Genomic DNA, 13,369 nt, shown 5'->3' on the forward strand with positions numbered 1-13,369 from the left:
TTTTTTAATAAAAGATGGTACTTTTTTGTAGCAGATTCTAAAAACTCATTCAATTCTGCGTAAAAAATCCCTAAGACATGTGCCCAGGCCGCGCATTTACAATCATCATATTTACAGACAAATATTTATATTTAAAAACATTAATAATGTTCAGATACGTGCCTAAGAATTGATACTTATACCATACAATTTTGCCGTCGTTCTTAAGGGCGAAAGTATACGATGCGCGATACACGAAAAATATACCACTGCAAAAATCATCTAAAAATACACAAAATATTGCACAGAATATCGATTCGCGCGAATTGTCTCGTGAGTTTGGACGATAAGCTCCCGATTCTATCTTTGTATTAGAAAGCAACCTAATTCGCCAAGTGTCGGCTCAACATCTGCGAAACGGAAGCGGAACCACTTTACAACTATTACGACGTCCCGAATATACGCGGTCGAATATGCATACTTCGTCTAAGTCGTGCATGCAGATAATCGTGTTCGTTGTAACAGTATGAGCGCGGTAATTTCGGCGGAATCTTCCGCGACACGGCGCGTATAATTAACACGCTAATACTCATCCACTGTACCGCGACTCGAAGCAGACGTATTGCTTTTACCACCCTCGTCAATACTTTATTGGCACTGACGGGACTATTGTTTCTCAATATGACACGTTACGCTCAACAATTACTGTTTCTTTTATGTATATTACATAATCAATGTTGCGGCTATAGACGGGAATATATGCCAAGCGTTCTTTGACGAGTTTGTTAATTGAGAGAATTGTAATTGAAGTACCCGTTTGAAATGCGTTTGAAATTAACTGTAAAATAAGTTGGGTTTCGACGACCATAATTTCGACCGCTCGACATCGTGTCTCATTCGTGCTGTGAGTTAAAATCCGGCGAATACTTCATGCTAAATAACACGTTTTCAGAATATTTTTTCGAGCACTCGATCTATTTCAAGCGCGAAATTTGCGAAAAGAATAAACTTCGAGTGTGGATTCCTATGTGAATTGGGGGTAATTAGTTTTTTTCCAGAGTGCGAACGTGTTGTACTGATTTTTCGATACCAATGTTCAATGGAAGCAAATTCGGGACTTAAAAGTAATTCTGTTTATGCCATTAGAGCTTCTTCATTGGAACGTTAATTAAGCTCCAGTTATTAAAAGCGTGAACTTTTTCACCCACGAAAGTCCGGAGACCGTCAAGACGGCGTCGGTCGCGTCGTTGTGACGGTATAGGTATGGGTAGTTGAGTTATTACGAGGTCAGGTAGATCGTAAATGGAGGGAAATCACCCGAGGCTGACGAAAAGAAATTTCTTTAGCTCTTGTATCGATCGAACGCGAACAGTACGGCACGGCGGCAAATCTGTCTGGTATCTTCGTGGTAAGCGTTAGTGTGATTCAATAACCATGACAATTAAATCAACAATTCAATATTTCCCTTCGAGGCAATCGCTCTTTGTTCCATTTCTTTTTTTTGAAGAGCACATGGCAAGACACACACGTGTCGCGAAGGCGAAAAACGATTGAGTAAACGCAGCACAGCACACTGTGATGCGATTTATCTCGTAGAACGACTATCAGTGGGTCGTCTTAAAAAGGAAGAGGAAGTATTCCTAAAGTGTAAAGCCGAGTGAAAATGTGTTACCGCATTTCGTCGAAACGTGATCAGAACGCCAAGACGTTTCGTCGGTTACGATCCGATATATCTCGAGGTATCGACGTCGCGGTACGTTTAAGCGAAGGCATTTACCACTTGATCCCGCAATCTGACGATAAAGCGTAGACATCGAGTCTGTGAATTAAAACGCGAGGGTGAGAACGGAAACGTAACTTTCCGTGATGATCGGTCGTTATGAGGTAGACGGTGACGAACACCGCGATAAGAACCGCGAGTTCCAGTCGGGCCATGTGCCGGGTTCTGATTATTTTCTCGACCCAATTAACGTTCATCATTTGATTCACGATACTTCCCAAGAGGGAAACGGTTAAAACGATTCCCCGTCATAGGTCGTTAAAATGTTTACGACGCCGGCTGAGATTTCGCGTTTTACACGAGCATTCTCCGTTTTCGCAAAGAGACGCGGCAACGACGGAGATTTCGTGATTGTCGAAGGAGCTGTCACTTCCACGCTGAAAAAATCCACGTGGAAGTTTTATAACACGCGACGTGATGATATACCAGCCCGCACGCGCGCGCGCATGAAGAAGGTTGTGATTTGTTAGATTCAAACCACCGTCGTGTGGTCTGGAGGAATATCTCTTGACGAGAAACGCGTTATTTTAGAGAGTAAAGTCGCACACCATCTGGTTACTTAAAATGAAAAGCCAAATAATCGATCGATTGCATTATTATCGTAACAAAGTCGAAAACAATTCTATTGAATTTCTTGCGACACTAAACTTGAATTCACAAGTCACTCTCCCTTCGTCGGTGTCCAAATATCGATTGAATCGTGTCGGCAAGATCTCCTTGACGCATAATTCTGCGCCACCGTAATACAAACTAACTATACTTGCGTTACGTCACACAGCCAGATCGGCTGTACTATTAATATTCCAGCCCCACGTCTTCTCTTTGATATCAGCGTATAAATTGACGTTGATATATAAGACACGCGAGCGGATATTTTTAAAATTTAATTACAATGCAACACGGGAGGACTTAAATAAAGAGGCACATTTAGCGCAATTATCCGTTAATAATTATCCGAAAGGATGCCGACGAAAAGCGAGCGACGTAGCGACGATTATAGCGCAACAAGTAATAGTATAAAAAGTTTAATTAAGCGCACGCGCATATATAAAAGCAAAACGAAAAAAAGAGGAAAAAAAAAGAAAATCCAGCCCAGCGCAGGAACAAGCGTTTTCCGATACTTTACATAAAAGACCCCGCATGGAACGTTTATTACGGTCGTAGTGCGGTTGAAACTCCTGCGAAACTTGTGTGTTTCTTCTCGCGGAGTTTGCGTTGGCTGGTGAATATCTGGACACGACACAGTTTTCCTTTGGGTCGTTTGCTTAGTCATGCTACTTTTTGCAAAGATCAGTGGGTGATCTCGCAATTTAACTGGTGTGCTTTTTCCAATACTACCCACACACCATCGGATCCTTTGCCGTTCAATCGCTCGATTTTTCGTTCGCACCAAACCTCGTCGTGACGAACGGGCGGAAAGGCAATCTTCCCCGAAGGAATATTTAGCAACAGAGAAGTCAAAGCGGACGGATGTCCGTATTCAGCGCGCGTAACCCGCGTCGGCCGGTTTGCGTGGGCGGCCTGTAATAATCGTGGAAATTCGAGACCAAACACACAGGCGCGATATTCCTGATAGTCCGATAGCGATATACACCGCGTTGCTTTCAGGGGATCCCATGTTACTGCGGCGCGTCGCACGACGTAGGAATTAACTAGTTTCTACACTGTGCGAATTTATCAGGCCGCAATTTGCCGCGATCTACCGCTCTCGCTTTCCCTAATCCGAGCATTAATTGCACATGAGAATCGGTAATGCAATCACTGGAGTGCTGCCAATTCGTACAAACGGCTGGCTGAAGTGCCACGCGAATCAACCACGTTTTTTCTTTCTGTATGAGACTCCATGCAAATGTGTATTTGTCTCGCGTGGAAAAAGTCAGGAAATGCAAAGAGAGCATATGTTCAGGAAGTAACATTCAATTTTTGCCTTCGATTTTAAGATCTGCGTTAACGACGATCTGTATTAACGTTACACTGTTAAATCCGTAGTGTCAAATTATATTCAATTTGAGTTATTTTTAACCATTCCTATAAGTCGCCACTACTCCTACTAAATATGTCGTTAATTTAACTAATGTAATGAAGTTAAATAATTTAACTTAAGAAATGTATTAAATTTGACTAAAATTTAGTTTATTTTTTATGTGTATACGTTAATCTTTGTTTTAATAAAAAATGACTTAATATTGTTTTAAACAATATTAAAGTTGATTAGATGTGGTTGTTTTTTTAAATACATGTTTTGTGTTAAAATAGTAAATTTTGACACACATGATAATTAAAAATAACTAAATATCATTTAACTCGAGAAATTGGTTTAAATTTGATCCTCCAATATTTAACAGTGTATTTCGAACTCGAGTTTTGATCTCGATCCTTATTGACAGCCCGATCGCATCTCGCCACCATGTAGTCGTGCTATGATGCTGCCGAAATGGAGATGTAATAGCGTTAACGATATTTCAGCACATCGTTAAATAGCACATTTACGCCTGTTATAGAATCCAATCCCATTGTGCCCCAGTGTATCTCTCTCTCTGATCTTGTTTACGACCTTTAAATTTAGATTCTATTTACGAGCGGCGGAGTGCAGATCTCGCTGTCACATACACACCCGCGCGCGCTCGACGGGACAAAATATTGTATAGTGCGACGTGTGCGCGAGAAATTTCGTGAGTTTACAACTGATCTTAAAGGTGTTAGATATAAATACGCGCACAGCGGGTACGTGATATTACGTGTCTGTGAGAGAAGGAGAAATAAATCGTGAAATATCTACGTTAAATATAAATATGCTTGTTTCAAGTTTTCCAAGAATTCAAAGGGCGAAACTATTTTTATTGACGCCTGGCGTAAGACTTTCATACTTTTACGCAATCTCTTCGCGCTACTTTTATATCAAGTATCCTTCCTGTCGCAAGGTCATACGTAGTCCGCGATAGAATGGCGAGGAAAACTCAAAGAAATGAGTGATATGGTGGAGGGAAAACTTGCGAGGGAGTGATGGTGTAGCCTGCGGTCGAAGTCGAAGTTTTCGTGAAATGGGAGACGTATAGGGTGTGATTTATTAAGTCTATGATCAAGGCTACTCGATATATTTCACATCTTGTAACTCATCTATAATAAGCCTTATTTTCTCACGTGCAAGTAGCTTCATTATTTCCCTTTTCTTATTTTCTCTCTTCTATAAAATACCAAAAGTCTTCTCACGAAGTTTAAGATAAGAACATCAGTACCCGGATACATAATTAATACCTGGACATTCTTATTATTTTGGATTATTTAAAGCCTTGTTGCGTTAACATACAAGTAAGTACTAATATGATTTCCAATACTTTTTCATATTTCTTTTAATAACACAAGTGACACAATAAACATAATAAAAATGGATTAGATTAGAATACGGGAGAATCTGTTACCTTATAGCGCGGACTCAACTTTTTACAACAATCGATTTCCTTTTGTCAAGAGTCGCGATGTGCTGAAAGTGCGAAAGATTCGACAGTTTGTCAATCGTTATCGGGTTTGAACGAGGCACGAGCGTATCATGACTGACGCCGTTGCACACTGCCGATGCTATTTCCCTGCGTCGCTGCGTGAAACATTTCGTAATCGATTAACGACTAACGGGATATCGGTGGAAGATTGCGCTCACGATTGCGAAACTCGCCGTTTCGTGCGCCATTCGTTTAACATTTAAAGTTGTATCGGAAATTGCGGAATGATCGATAAATCTGTAATTTTCCAAATGGCACTTAGTGACGATTACTTGGTAGCGCCGACAAACGCGTCTGCAGATAACTTCAAACGGTCGAATTCAAACGGTTCTGTTGCAAATGCAATCCAAACTGTTCACCGAATTCACCAATAATCGACATTATTTACTGCCTATTTGACGCGTGCTTGGATATAATCATAATTTAGCGCGCGTATCTGACTCACAACTCTGATACGCGTTATTTGCGTTGGTCTACGGATGATATGGTGTTTCATTAACGTCGTGCTTATTCTTTAAATTTCTCAGAATGAAATTTCACTCGGAAGTAGAATGACAGCCGAGTCACTCAAATTCGAGTGATTTTTCACTCTCACATAGTGAATTTTCCATTCTGAATCGTCGAGTGAATATTTTTACTCGAAATTGAAGAATGAGTTTGATGTATTCCACCGCCAGAGGAACTATACAATCGATTGAAACATAAAAAAGATACTGTCCATTTTATTCACTCCAAGAAATTCAGATATAACGCGACGCGTTGTAGCAACGACAAAGTACGAAATTACGCGTGACTCATGCATTCTTCGTCGAGATATTTATAATTTATATATAGAGTTTGACGTCTGTAATTTTAATTCAACGAATTTTCGCAATTTTCCAAATTTCTTCTTCCTCTTGGTTTAAGTTTTAGCTTGTTATATTGTTACGGCTCGGACGCCGAGGCGAGTCGTTGATTCTGTAAGCATTCTTGACGGGTTCAGCAGGTTGCTAACTTCGTTGAAAATTCTCCAAACGCTAAACTTAATATCTGAAGCCTATTCGCAGCGTTATACGGTCGTTTCATCATTTCGAACGTGCTTGAGCTTACGGCTTGTAAGAACAGGGCTTTCTTTCGCGTCGGCGTCCAGCTCGTTGTTAAACGAATCCGGGAACTCTTTCTCTCCGCATAAAAATTTCATCACAACGCTCCCCTTTATTTTACAGCTGCCGCGTGTAAGTGTCGCCGGGAAGCTTTGTAACTCGGGCGGCGAGAGAAAGAAAATCAAAATGCAAAGTGGCTCATATTCCCGTTAACGAACGGAAAAGCATTCCTCAAGAAGAGCGCTCGGGTCGGGACGGTCGATCATGTCCTGGTCATACGCAACGAGTGTACCACCGTCCTCGTTCACGGCATTGATGGTGACAACGAGAATGACACTGTCGACACTAACGTCAAATTACACGGGAGTCAACGTTAGTACTGTTTGCGATGTAATCAGCGACGTCGTGACGAGGGCGGCCAACGATGAGGAGGAGGAATATATACCCTACAGCGATCGGCCCGAGACGTACATCGTGCCGGCCATCTTATTCCTGATCATGGTGATCGGTCTCACCGGAAACGGCGTGCTCGCCCTCACGATCCTGCGACACGCCAACATGCGGAACGTACCTAACACGTACGTTCTGTCGCTGGCGCTCGGAGATTTACTGGCACGTATAACGCGTTTGTGTGGGTCCCTTCGCCGAAAATCCGACTGCGACAAAGCATGCTTCGCACGTACGCGAATAGCTGCTATCCGTCAATTGAGCCGACTCTCGCCAATATTTGAGACGGCGATAAATATTTGTGCAACCGCGCGAAAACGTCCGTCAAGGAGGATATGATGATTTCGCGCTTGGATCAGTGGGTTTTTTTATTCCGCCTGTTCAACGTTGTTTACGTTATCGCCCGCCACGGTGTTTTCGCGAATTAAACCTCCAACAAGCAAGTCACCGTTTTATATGTGATTTCAATATCACGGAAAGGAGAACGAAAGATATGAAAATCACTGATAAATGGATTTCATATAATTGTGTAGAGAGGCTATACACCGTTTGTCGGAATGTGCACACTCGAGAGCTCAACGTTATATTAATACATCGAGGCATTATAATCCATTTACGCAGAGACAGTAATATTGTGAAATTTCCGACACGTTCTCTTGATGCAAGTATTTTTCGATTCTATATCGCAAAATATATACACGGTAAAAAATTATAATAGAAAAATGCATTTTAACCTTTCCGAGAATATTTTGAGAGCAGGTAATATCGCATCCATCGTGTTTAGCCCATTCATCATAGAGACAAATAAAATGTTAGAAAGTTTCATCATGATGTCGCTCTCGAAACTTTTGACGAATAGCACGTTGTCGTCTCACCCTTATTCTTCTCGAAATTCTTCTCGATACCGCGCGATGCATCTTCTTCAATGTAAATGCATTCGGTGGTAGATCGTCCGAGGTTCTCCTGCATATTCAATTAGATCAGCAATGCGATCGATTTTTTGGTCTCGCCGACGAAAATGTGCGGAAATATGCTCGCATTGTCAAGTGCAACGTCTATACAGGCTCTTTCAACGAGCAATTAAGAGATTTATTATTCGCTCGGAATGCACCGTATATAGATTCGCAATTGCAGCGGAAGACGGTTCGTATGCAGCTGTTGTGTATTTTCGGTATCATACCCTAAGCGCGTTCCGTTACACGTGGAAGAGCGAGATCGATCGGTTTCGCTGTGACGTCGATACGTAGTATAGTAGCATAAGTCCGTCTGTTGATTCTCGCTTCACCATTTCGCGGCAAATCCTACGTAATGCAAACAGTTAATCGCACGACTCTCAGTGTCGTGCATACCAAAACCGCGATGCTAAACGTGGCGTGTAGGGTTCTTGGCCTATAATATCAACCGCCTCTCGTATATCACTTTTGAAATTTCAAGCGACACTTTCTCGATGTACCCTCAATCTTCGCTTGTCTCTCCATGCTTATTGCTCTTCTTTTTTTTTGCGCAAATAGCTCACATTCTCATGCAATGTAACGCGTGCTACGCGTGGCGATGAGCTTATGGTCCACACAACGGGTGTTTTTTAACGGGTAGATCTTTTTTAAGGAGAAATTGATGGATGCGACCGACTCTCGGTACGCTCGTGTGAATATAACGAGATCGTTATATGAACTAGCCGCGCAACACGAATTTCGCGATTTGAATATTTCAGTAGATGTTAACGCTACAAATTGGATACAAAGCCGCGACATGCTTTCAGTTGCAGTAATCGAAAATACCAAGTAGAATTAAATTATCCTTTCGACTATAATGCTCGTTTTACGTCCGACTAATTGGTTTTTCGTTCTATTTTGCAGCTGATAGTGATAAGTGTGCCCTTCACCGCTATCGTCTACATTTTGGAATCCTGGCCGTTTGGACTCTTACTATGCAAACTTGCCGAGTGCGTAAAGGACATTTCCATCGGAGTTTCTGTTTTAACACTAACTGCTCTCTCGGCAGACAGATTTTTTGCCATTGTAGATCCCATGCGGAAATTACACGTTACAGGTATTCCACTAGTTCATCAACTCGAGTCGCATAGAAAGAAATTGCGCGAAACGAAAAATAAAAATCCAATGAAGTTGGAAATAAAAATCCAGTAAAGTTGGAAATAAAAATCAAATGAAGTTGAAAAATTACAAGAGAAGAGTTCCTTTTTCTACAAAAAATATAACGATGGTCGGAATAATAATATCTATTTCCAATATAATTAGAATATGTCCGAATATATTTTTAAAAAACATTTTAAAAATATAATTTTTTTTTTTAATGGAACCTCTTATATATAATTTCATGAAAATTTTTCTAAAATCAAAAGAAAAATATCCTATATACAATATCTAAAAAGTTAGGAGAATTTCGTCTTTCATTTATAGTACAAGTCTTGTCCTTAATAAAAATGTCTTTTATAGGGGACATTCTGCTTCAAGTGAACATATTTCTCTTGATTCAAAAGAGGAAACAAGTTATAATAATATCTAGTAGATTTTCGATTGACACAATTCACTTCATCAGAACAGGAGTACTCTTCCCATTTTTTAAATATAGGGTTACAGGAGATAGCACCTCGCAACTAGAGTTCTTTTTTGGGTGTAAAAATATTTTTCTTTTAGGGTTTCAAAAAAATTCTAAATCTAAGTCTAAGTCTAAACAGATTTAGAATTTTTCTATCTCTTGTAATCCTATATTTTAAGCAAAAATGGAAAGAGTACTCCTATTCTGAGGTGAACTGTGTTAATTGGAAATCTACTAGATATTATTATAACTTGTTTCCTCTTTTGAATCAAGAGAAATATGTTTACTTGAAGCAGAATATCCCCTATAAAAGACATTTTTATTAAGGATAAAATATATATATGAAGATTCCGCTAAAAATAAAATTATAGCTACAGAAAACTCGAATTTTTATAAAGGAGTTACAGCACATAAAAGTCAACATTGAAATGCAACAATTAAATCACTTGCTCATTCGTTCAAGGTAGCGGTAGACGAGCTACACACTTCACCGTGATCGTGGCTGTGATGATCTGGATCTTGGCTATAGTATGCGCTATCCCGGCTTCCTTCTCATACATCAGAGTCTTCAGGGTCAACCGAAACGTGAGCTTTAGCGTAAGTTCGATCATCGAGCTCATAAAGATTCCCGTTTTAGATCGAGTCTGTAAAACCACTCGTGAACTTGCTCTATATCATGGATTGTCGAGGTAGACGACGTTTCTCCTTACGTAATAGAACACCGTGACAACGGTATCTGTCTAACAATTCTGATGTGCATGTGTAATTAAAGGTGTGCTATCCGTTTCCCGAGGAATTTGGACCGAACTACCCGAAAACGATAATCATATGTCGCTTCTTCTTCTACTACATGATACCTCTGAGTATCATCGCCGTCTTCTACATACTCATGGCCAGACATCTCATGCACAGTACGAAAAATATTCCCGGCGAGATGCAGGGTCAGGTAACACTTACTTTTAATAATAAGAGAGCGAGAGCCGGTGTTAGAGAGCACCTCTCATCGAAATTATATTTTCAATTCTCTGGAAATTTTCTCTCTCATTATCCGCGGACGAGATATTAGCCGGAGATTTATGAAATTATGACAATCTTGAGTCGATTTGCACAGTAAACACCGCGTATTCCTTTAGTATGCCAACGCATTTCAGGTGAAGCAAGTGCTAGCCCGTAAAAAAGTAGCGAAGATGGTAATGGCCTTCGTCATTATATTCGCTATTTGTTTCTTCCCGCAACACGTTTTCATGCTGTGGTTTTACCTTAATCCGACCGCACAACAAGATTACAACGCTTTCTGGCACTACTTCCGTATCTTGGGCTTCTGTCTCGCGTTCACCAACAGCTGCATCAACCCCATCGCTCTCTACTGTGTGAGTGGTACTTTCAGGAAGTACTTCGACAGGTGAGCTTGATATTTTAACTACACTGTAGCAACGGCGCAAGTGATAACAGCTCAGAAAAATAATACGCCGCAGAGAGAAGAAGAAAGGAAGAAACGATTTCACTTTATTTCTTCCCGCAGAGATATAACTTGTAAGAATGTTTGAACGGTTTAAGACAAAAGACGTTACGGCAATATTTGCATTCTTCTGGTTCTTTAAGTTTCCTCGCTGCTAACGCGTTGCTCAAGCGCGAACGATATATTACTACCGCAGGAATTAGATCGAAACAACTTGGCACGCGTTACATCCCAAGAATGTCCTACATCTAAAGAGCTGAAATTTTTTAGCGAAATTTTAAACGCTCGACGAAGGGAACGAATGAGGCGAGACAGGAATTTTTAATCGAGTTTTTGTATTTTGAAAACTTTAATTACTATTCCTGTCTTAATGTCACACAGGAACGTTTGAAGTTTGGAAACTTAATCAAGACCCCGTCAAGAGCTCGGAGAGCCCCCCATTCTCCATGCAAATGATCTAAGAATCAAAATATCTTCACCTCTTGAGCTTAAAGGGGGAAGCTCTTCAAGTTTCCTTCTTGAGCGAAGCCGACAATACGCCAATTTCGATCGATATATCCACTTCGCTAATTACGTTCAAACAACTTTGGAATTTGCACCAGGTACCTGTTGTGTTGCCCCATAAAGAAGACGCGACGACAACATCGACGGTCGTCGGATCCGAGTTCCCGCGGGCGCGGGCAAAGTTTCTCGCTTGTCAGCTCGAGGAAATACTTGAGCGAATCTCGCCGCGAACAACGAGGCGCCATGCGTCTCTCTATCATGGCAGATAACGTTCGAACCAACACCCCGACCAAGGAGCAGGAAACCATCATTACTTTATCGGCGTATCCGAACGGCAACGACGTATCACTGAGACACCAACGGATCTCAACGGAATCAACCGCGCATGATCGATTAATCGTCTCATAGAGAAGATACTCAATGAAAACTATCGCGTATCCAGTGTTTTGCGTTTCGTGTTTCTACGAACCTGCACAAGCTTAATTCCTACAGCAGTTACCTTAATATTAACTAAGTAAAGTGTACACTTCAACGCGATACCTTCTCGCGCGAGACTTTTCAAAAGCTCGAAGTTGCTGAAATACGACTCGCCCAACAGTCATAGCAAAGGGAAAAGAGTCATATTTTTCATTACGCGTAACAATTGAGGCTTTTCATATTCGGATTACTTAGTTATTATATTAAGGTGAAATGCGTCGTTGGATCGGATGTAATACGACGCAAGTGACTTCTCGTTTCGAAGTGTTTTGCGTACGTGATGTGCGATAAGAGACATGTTAAATGATAAGAATATTATTACTATACTTAGAGTTAACGACAATTAGCGATATAAGCGATGTATACTGAGAATTGTTTTCGTATAAATTTATGAAGAATATTAATATACTGTCCGACCAAAAGAGAAATACTACATTCCGTCGAATGAGCTACAGTATTAGAATTTGCAGCTTTGGTAGGCATAACAGAATGAAATTATAAAAAAAAGACGATTATTATGATCAAGAGGATAATGCTTACGCACGTAATTGTAAAGAAAATAATAAGTGCATAGAAAAGGCCAAAGGTATTATACGAATCGTTAAGAGAACATGACATGATAAATAATTAACAGGAACTTAATTAAGCCTACAGCACAACATTGATCTCGGTTGTACGTGAGAAGAACTCGTAATACTTAACTCGTAAAAATTATATTTTTATGGTCTTAATCTATAAAATGAATGAGTGCATATCTATGTTACTCTGTACGTAATATGCACAAAAACAGGGAATAGATGTTAAGAATAATATTGTTAAAATGTATAAATGTTAAAATACGTGTACATTAGAAATAAAAAATGTACTGTAAAGTCATATTATTTCTAAGTCAAAATATTTTGTTACAATGTGTTTTTCTTTTAAAAAAAAAAAGTGCTTCTATTTATAGAAAAAGTATATTAATAATTATTTCTTTACCGGAAAGTATAAGGACGCGCGAGTCTTATATTGTGCTTCGTTTGTCTTTATTCGCGATTGTAGGAGGAATTAAAAAAAGTCATTATTTTTTAACATTTGCTCGAGCTTTGTTGAATTAAAGAAATTGTGTATGAAATACAGCGCAGTAACATCGGTAAAAAAAGGAACTAACAAAACATTTGTTCCAAACCAGTAGTGACGCGTCTCGTCAAGCGTCAAACTTTTATTTGAACGTTAAATTAAGTTAGCCTTGCTGCACGTAGCCGTTGTTAAATAACGTTTCATTTGTCCTTTGAACTTTTACCTTTGCTATCAGCGATAACAACTGAACATACATACCAAAAAAAAAAAAACAGAAAAAACGTGTAATGTTTGTGATACATATCACTGGTTTAGAAAATTTTTCGAAAATATAGGCTGCGTTCGGGAGACGCTGTTTAGCGCTATGGGTGCGTTGTCCTTGTTTGTTCCTGAAAGTTGAATAAGAACAAAGGACGCTCATAGCGCTAAATAGCATCTCCCCGAACGCAGCCATAGACTGCTGCGTAATGCTACTTACTAAAGATTGATAAAATGCATTTTTTAAAAGTAATATCTATATCATATTAAC

General features: G+C 40.0%; 2 protein-coding genes across 10 annotated transcripts in view; one reads left to right on the top strand and one right to left on the bottom strand.

Moving 5' to 3' along the window:
• Positions 1-12,596, top strand: part of LOC116850915 (neuropeptide CCHamide-1 receptor-like) — a 57,901-nt gene extending 45,305 nt beyond the window's left edge. For all 3 annotated transcript variants that reach the window (XM_032829749.1, XM_032829748.1, XM_032829747.1), the window contains exons 2-7: positions 6,462-6,950; positions 8,642-8,834; positions 9,805-9,938; positions 10,114-10,287; positions 10,493-10,743; positions 11,403-12,596. In XM_032829749.1, coding sequence (XP_032685640.1) covers positions 6,603-6,950; positions 8,642-8,834; positions 9,805-9,938; positions 10,114-10,287; positions 10,493-10,743; positions 11,403-11,712 — 1,410 coding nt within the window. In that variant the 5' untranslated portion in view covers positions 6,462-6,602 and the 3' untranslated portion in view covers positions 11,713-12,596. The remainder of the gene's footprint in view (positions 1-6,461; positions 6,951-8,641; positions 8,835-9,804; positions 9,939-10,113; positions 10,288-10,492; positions 10,744-11,402) is intronic.
• Positions 1-13,369, bottom strand: part of LOC116850916 (neuropeptide CCHamide-1 receptor-like) — a 244,077-nt gene that overhangs the window by 80,385 nt on the left and 150,323 nt on the right. The gene's annotated exons all lie outside the window — the stretch shown is intronic.

Source organism: Odontomachus brunneus, unplaced genomic scaffold (genome assembly GCF_010583005.1).
Source record: "Odontomachus brunneus isolate Ranch 3 - 2012 unplaced genomic scaffold, Obru_v1 Obru_scaffold_160, whole genome shotgun sequence".
NCBI lineage: Eukaryota > Metazoa > Arthropoda > Insecta > Hymenoptera > Formicidae > Odontomachus > Odontomachus brunneus.